This window comes from Vulpes lagopus, chromosome 3 (assembly GCF_018345385.1).
Source record: "Vulpes lagopus strain Blue_001 chromosome 3, ASM1834538v1, whole genome shotgun sequence".
Taxonomy (NCBI): Eukaryota; Metazoa; Chordata; class Mammalia; order Carnivora; family Canidae; genus Vulpes; species Vulpes lagopus.
In genome coordinates this window covers 106,672,478-106,678,840 of record NC_054826.1, presented here as the reverse complement: position 1 = coordinate 106,678,840, position 6,363 = coordinate 106,672,478, and the positions used below count along the sequence as shown (strand labels likewise).

General features: G+C 52.9%; 1 protein-coding gene across 3 annotated transcripts; it reads right to left on the bottom strand.

Annotated features, from left to right (window-relative positions):
- Positions 1–3,832: 3,832 nt before the first annotated feature.
- On the bottom strand, positions 3,833–6,363 carry CD2BP2 (CD2 cytoplasmic tail binding protein 2). 3 transcript variants are annotated; one of them, XM_041749158.1, is made up of 8 exons: positions 6,213–6,344; positions 5,762–5,781; positions 5,575–5,678; positions 5,193–5,328; positions 4,912–5,069; positions 4,351–4,792; positions 4,160–4,269; positions 3,833–4,077 (listed from the first exon to the last, which is right to left on the bottom strand). In XM_041749158.1, exons 3-8 carry the CDS (start codon positions 5,650–5,652, stop codon positions 3,967–3,969), a joined length of 1,035 nt encoding a protein of 344 aa, XP_041605092.1. In that variant the 5' UTR covers positions 5,653–5,678; positions 5,762–5,781; positions 6,213–6,344; the 3' UTR covers positions 3,833–3,966. The 3 variants fall into 3 exon arrangements, with proteins under 3 accessions (XP_041605092.1, XP_041605094.1, XP_041605093.1); XM_041749160.1 differs by lacking the exon at positions 5,762–5,781 and having other exon boundaries at positions 6,213–6,363; XM_041749159.1 differs by lacking the exon at positions 5,762–5,781 and having other exon boundaries at positions 4,160–4,263; positions 6,213–6,358.

The following is a 6,363-nucleotide window of genomic DNA, read 5'->3' as shown; positions in this document are numbered from 1 at the left end:
ATTAAGAGTTTTCATTTTCAGTAAAAGGGAAGGCACTTCACCTCCATGGTCTTCCTCCCCAAAACCTATAGCCCAAATCTAAGCATGAGAAAAATACCAGACAGAAAAAACCCAAATTAGAGGAATATTTTATAAAATACCTAACCAGTATGCCTCAAAACTGTCAAAGTCAGCAAAAACAAGTCTGAGAAACCGTCAGACTGGAGGTTAAGGAAACATGACAAATTGTATGCAAATGGGTATCCCAGAAGAGGTTCTGGAACAGATTAGGAACATTAGGGAAAAATGGCGCCTGCCTTTGGCCCGGGGTGCGATCCTGGAGACCCGGGATCGAGTCCCACATCGGGCTCCCGGTGCATGGGGCCTGCTTCTCCCTCCGCCTGTGTCTCTGCCTCTCTCTCTCTCTCTCTGTGACTATCATAAAAAAAAAAAAAAAAAAATTAAAAAAAAATTTAAAAAAAAAAAAAAAAGGGGGATCCCTGGGTGGCACAGCGGTTTGGCGCCTGCCTTTGGCCCAGGGCGCGATCCTGGAGACCCGGGATCGAATCCCACGTCGGGCTCCCGGTGCATGGAGCCTGCTTCTCCCTCTGCCTGTGTCTCTGCCTCTCTCTCTCTCTCTCTCTCTCTCTTTCTCATGAATAAATAAATAAAATCTTTAAAAAAAAAAAAAAAAAAAAAGGAACATTAGGGAAAAAGGAGTAAAAGCCAAAGAAAGTGCAAGGTTTAGTTAATGGTAATAGAGCATACATCCATATGGTGGAATATTGCTCAACCATAAAAATGCATAACAAAAAATTTAAAAAGCATAATGTACTATGTTATGCATTACATGGATGAATTTCGAAAACTGGCTAAGTAGAAATAGACACAGGAGATACAAAGACCACATCTTTATAAGTCCATTTGTATCAACTCGCTAGGATAGGCTATTCTACAGAGAGAGGAAGATTACTGGTTGCCAGGTGCTGGAGGATGAGGAGGATGGGAAGGAAAGGGGAGGGACTGCTGATGGGTGTGTGTGTGTGTATGCACACACACACACACACACACACACACACGGATACACACTTTTAAGAAGAGCCAGGGAGTTAAGTGCTGATAGGAGCTTGTAATAGGGAAAGGCCACAGGGAGAAAACTTAGGGATGTTTGTGGGAGGGAAGAGGCACTCAGATGGGGTATGTTAGTTTCCTGCTAGGGCTGCAACAAATAACCACAAGCTTAGTGGCTTAAGACACAACTTTATTAGGTAGGATCCTAGAAGTCAGAAGTCCACAATGGTTTTCACTGGGTTCAAATCCTCAGTAGGGCTGCCCTTTGTAGTGGCTCTTGCCTTTCCAGCTTCCACAGACCACTGCATTCCTTGGGATATGGCCCTGTCTTCCATCTTCAAAGCCAGCAGCCATGTTTAACACCTTCACCTCCTTTGACCCTCCTGACTTAACCCTTTGACATTGCAGGACACTTTTGATGACATTGGGCCCACATACCTCAATAATCCAGAATAACCCCCCCCCCCCCAATTCAGTCACTGATTTAATCACTTCTTTAAAATCTCTTTTGCTTCTTAAGGTCCCATCTTCACGGATTCTGTTAAGGACATGCCATATTTGGGGGGGGGGGGTGTCATTATTCTGCCTACAGTGTGTCATCAAGATTGGGACATCTGTGTGGCTCAATGAGTTCCGTGTCCAACTCTTCATTTCAGCTCAGGCCATGAGCTCAGGGTGGCGAGACCAAGCCTCACATCAGGCTCTGTATCAGGCTCTCCCTCTGGGCACCTGGCTGGCTCAGTGGTTGAGTCCGCCTTCAGCTCAGGTTGTGATCCTGGGGTGCTGGGATCCAATCCTGTCAGGCTCTGTGCAGGGAGCCTGCTTCTCCCTCTGCCTGTCTACCTCTGGACCTCTCTCATGAATAAATATTTTTTCTTAAAGGTTTTATTTATTCATGAGCGACACAGAGAGAGGTAGAGACAGGAAGAGGGAGAAGCAGGCTCCCTGTGGTGAGCCCAATGTGGAATTCAATCCTAGGATTTCTGGGTCATGACTTGAGCTGAAGGCAGACAAGCCACCCTGGGTCCCAATAAAGAAAATCTTAAAAAAAAAAAAATTCTCTCTCCTTCTCCCTCTGCTCCTTCCCACCTCTCAATCTCTCAAAATAAAAAAAGGCGGGGGAGATCCCTGGGTGGCTCAGCGGTTTAGCGCCTGCCTTCGGCCCGGGGCATGATCCCAGAGTCCAGGGATCGAGTCCCACATCGGGCTCCCTGTGTGGAGTCTGCTTCTCCCTCTGCCTTATCTCTGCCTCTCTGTGTGTGTCTCTCATGAATAAATAAAATCTTTAAAAGAAAAAGGGTGAACCCAGGAGGACGCTGTGAGGGGAAGATGGGAGTCCGTTCTGGCCAGGTGGAGCCCCCAGGTGCTGTTGGCAGTCTCAAGGGAACTGCTACCTATTCACCAAACACTAAGCCCCTCCCACAAGCCAGTCATTGGGGTTATAAAGGTGGCAGCTGTGCTGCTTTTCCTGTTTCTGAAATCAGGATGCACCTTTTAATCATTGACATCTCGTAAATGTAATTGGCAGGGTTTTCTTCCTCAATGACATATAAAGAGTTCTTACAACTGAAGGGATCTTGGAGTCGGTGAAACCCAAGTCTGGACTGGCACTAGCACAGACCTAATTATCACAGAAGTTGGAGACCTTGCTGGAGTACCAAGTATCCCCACCCTGTCCTCGTCTTTCCTATTTCCCAGTCTGGCTCCTTCCACCTGGGGCTCTGGTGCTCGGCAGTCCTGTTAACAGACTCCAGCGGAGCCCTGGCCACACCTGTTCACCTCTGCCACCACCGCAGGATTTGGGAAGAGGCCCCTCACTTGAGGTGGAACCCAATCACAGGAGTCCCACCCGATGGTTTTCCACTCGTCCACACATTGGAATCACTTGGAAACTTTTCAAAGTCCCAACCACCAAGCCACTACCTAGATCAATTCATTCAGAACATGAGTAATTTTACAGCCCTGCTGAGACACCAATGGACAGTCGAGGTAGAAATGTGGAGGACTCCCCCTAACCTGATGCACGAGAGAAGAGGCATAAGGCAAAACTGGTTAGAGGTGGGAGGTCCAGGTTCAATGATACCTGTCTCCTTTCCGACCCCACTCTTCAGAATCTGAATTCCTGGAAGTGGATCAGCCCCCTAGTTATCGAGAGTTCCTTCAAAGCACTAGCCTCATACCAGGCACACCACGAGAGCCCAGGGAATGGAAGCTTCAGGGCCTCAAAGGTGCCAAGAAAGGTCTGGGCAAGAAACCCATGGGGTCAAGGCATGCTCAGATTGCTGTGTGAGCTCCAGGGAGACACTGCCCCTCTCTGTCTGTTCAATGGTTGGCCCAGGTGGCCTCGAGTTCACACTTCGCCTGAGGAGCTGGAGATCCTGGGGGGGGGGGAGGGGACAGTGGGTACCAGGCTTCCCACTCACCCCCACCAGATGTCTCAGCCCTTTGAAGCCTAAAAATTTCTACTTCTGAAGCTCCATCTTATACTGGCTGGAGACTCTAAAGTTCTAAAAACTGAGGACTGCAGAAGAACAAAACAGGAACCCTGCTCCGAGGGTACTGGAGAACAGCAGGTGAGCAAAGGGATTTTTGAGATGGTGAGCAGAATCCAGGTGGGAAGGCCACAGGCCACCTGGGAGCCCTGGCTCTACCTTGGGAATGGTAAACAAAGGTGAGGTGGCTCAAGTGACCAAACACTCCCAAGAAGAACTTCATGAGGCAAGTCCAAAGGGGCTATGAAGCACCTTAGCTCCTGGCCATCAGCACAGCCAAGGCCCTAACATACAACTAAAGGCTTTTATTGGGAAAGGAAAATGGACTGAAAGGTGGCCCCCAAAATCCTCATTGCCTGAGACAGCTGGGGCCTCCTCCAGAGTCCAGGAAAGAAGGGACCACCAAACTGGGCCCTCAGCAGACTCAGGTGTAGAGGTCAAAGTCAATGCGTTTGGAGTTGTAGAACTGTCCACCGGGAGGGTCCAGCTTCCGGCAATAAACACCATCTGCGAAGTAGCCTTCGTTCACCCAGGTCTGCAGGAAAGGAAAGCAGAGCTGGGGAAAGACTCATGGGGGAGGAGAAGGGGGGTAGTGGTAGAAGCAGGAAGGGGCTTACCTGCATCTGGGTGCTGGTGAAGGGCCCATACAGCTCAGCATCCCCTGTATTCTCCCACTTATATTCCCACATCACGTCCACCAGACCATCATCTCCTTTCAATTCTGCTTCTAAAACAACAGGCAAAGCCATCTGGCCCTCAAGTGCCCTGCCTCCTGCCCCAACACCCCTCCTCTGCCTTCTGATCTTACCTCCCCTCTGTGTGGGGGTTGGGGTCTCCAGCTCCCCCTCTGCCACTTCCTCAGCAAACATGTCCAGAGAGGGTGGGGGTATGGGGTCAGGGGGTCCCTGAGTCCGGGACCCCAACCCCTTCAGCCGCATGGCTAACCGTTCCCTTGTCTCCTGATATACACCGAGGTTGCCCCGGGCCACCATCTGGTCAGCCAACCCAGAGAGCCGATCCAAGCGCTGAGGGGAACTAGGCCGCCCAGCCCCCTTGCTGCCCCCTTTGCCACCTCCTCCTCCTCGGGCCCCCAGACGCCTCAGTGCCCCAGCCACTGTCTCTCTGGGTAACAGCAGCTCCAGAAGGCCCTCCAGGAGGGCTTGGGCACTCATTGGTGTCTGGCCCAGGCTGTCTTCTTCCTCCGAGTCTGAAGGTGGGTGCTGATCAGGTGGCCGCTCCTTGATCTTCACCTGTGATATGAAAACGGGGGGGGGGGGGGGGTCAGTTATCTCTTACAAACCGTGAGCAGGGCACAAGCCCAGCACTTGCTGCCTCCAGGTCCCCAGCCAAGTCAACCCCTGGGCCACACCCAGTCAATGTTGTCCAGCCAGCTATCTCGGATCTGAGCATCCCGGTTCAGAAAGTAATTGCCATCAGCATCAAAGTGGCCTTCCTCCATCTCTTCCTGCAGGTTGAAAGGTGTGATCCGCACACCTCCCTCACTGGGGAGTGTGGCTGCTTCCTGACCTGCACCAAAGACACAGGTGGCCCAGGCTGAGCAAGCAAAAACAGACAAGAGCCTTCTCCGCCCCATATCCCGTGAAACCCCATCTGTTCCTCCAGCAGCAACAATTCTTGGGTTTAGCTCACCTTCCACATCCTCTGAGGCCAGGATGTCGTATTTGCTGGACCCCTCATCATCATCATCCTCCTCATCGCTGTCCAAAGAGTGTTTGCCTTTGAAGCGGCTCCCAGGACCCCCTGCCCCAGCCACAGGATCCACCAGCTGTAAGGAGCCAGCAAGTTGAGAGATGCAGATTTGCGGCTATTCCTCAAAGTACTCTAGGAAGGTTTTTCTTCAAAGCTTTCTCAGACTGAAAATTCTCCAAACCCATTTCCCAGAGAACATGGAAAAAGCGAGACCTTTCACCGCCACCGCCTTTATCCCCACCAGCTTTCTTTCTCTTCTAGCCTCCAGTTCCTTCTCCCTGCCCTCACTCCTCCCCAGAATACAGGAGTCTGGCCACCTCACCTTCTTCTTGGGGACACTGATTTCATCTTCATCATCCTCATCTCCTACGCCTTGGAAGGTCACTTTCCTCTTTGGCATGCCTGCACAGAGGGGCCTTCGCCAAGCTGAGCGAGGGAAAGGGTGCAGATTAAGGGAACTGGGCGAGGCTACTCACCGCCGATGGGCCGCCAGCACAACAAATAATCACCTGGTACGCACTAGATCCAGCTTGGGAAGAGAGGGTGCAGAGTCAGGGGCCGAAAGGGAAGTCCGCCGCCAGGAGGCCCCGGGGACTTGGTTTCGTCCAAGAGTTGCTGGTGCGGGGCCGGAGAGGCGGACGCGCGGAGGGGCTTCCCACGGGCAACCCCCACCCTTGACGAAAGGAGACAGGCCCCCCCCCCACATGCCCCCCCCATCCCTGGCCCCCGCAGTCCTGGGTGCGACGAGGCTCTGAGGGCTGACACCCGCTCCTACACCCCCAGCTCCCTCAGAGCCCGCGGGGCCCGGGCGGACCCAGGACCTGGCGTCCTGGCCGACCCCCTCTTCCCCGCGCCGAACTCCCGGCTCCGAGGGGTGACCCCCAACTGTCCCGGGCTAAGTGTACATATCAGAGGGGCGGCAGAACCGCGAGGATTCCAGGACCCCACCGGCGCGCTCACCTAAAGATCGACCGGAGGCCGGGGGGGAAGGAATAAGAGAGCTGCTTTCCCCACGGCTACGTCCGGGGCAGCGGCCGCCATCACCCGGAAGGGAACTGAGGAAGGCGCTGGAGAAGGCCGGAAGTGGCTTCACTCGGGGTAGGGGACTAAG

Coding starts and splice junctions, on each gene's coding strand:
- CD2BP2 (XM_041749160.1), bottom strand. CDS start 5,652: ATGCCAAAGAGGAAAGTGACCTTCCAAGGCGTAGGAGATGAGGATGAT. Junction 4,793..4,911: donor GGCTGGACAACATTGACTGG/GTGTGGCCCAGG, acceptor TTCATATCACAG/GTGAAGATCAAGGAGCGGCC. Junction 4,270..4,350: donor AACCCCCACACAGAGGGGAG/GTAAGATCAGAA, acceptor CTGTTGTTTTAG/AAGCAGAATTGAAAGGAGAT.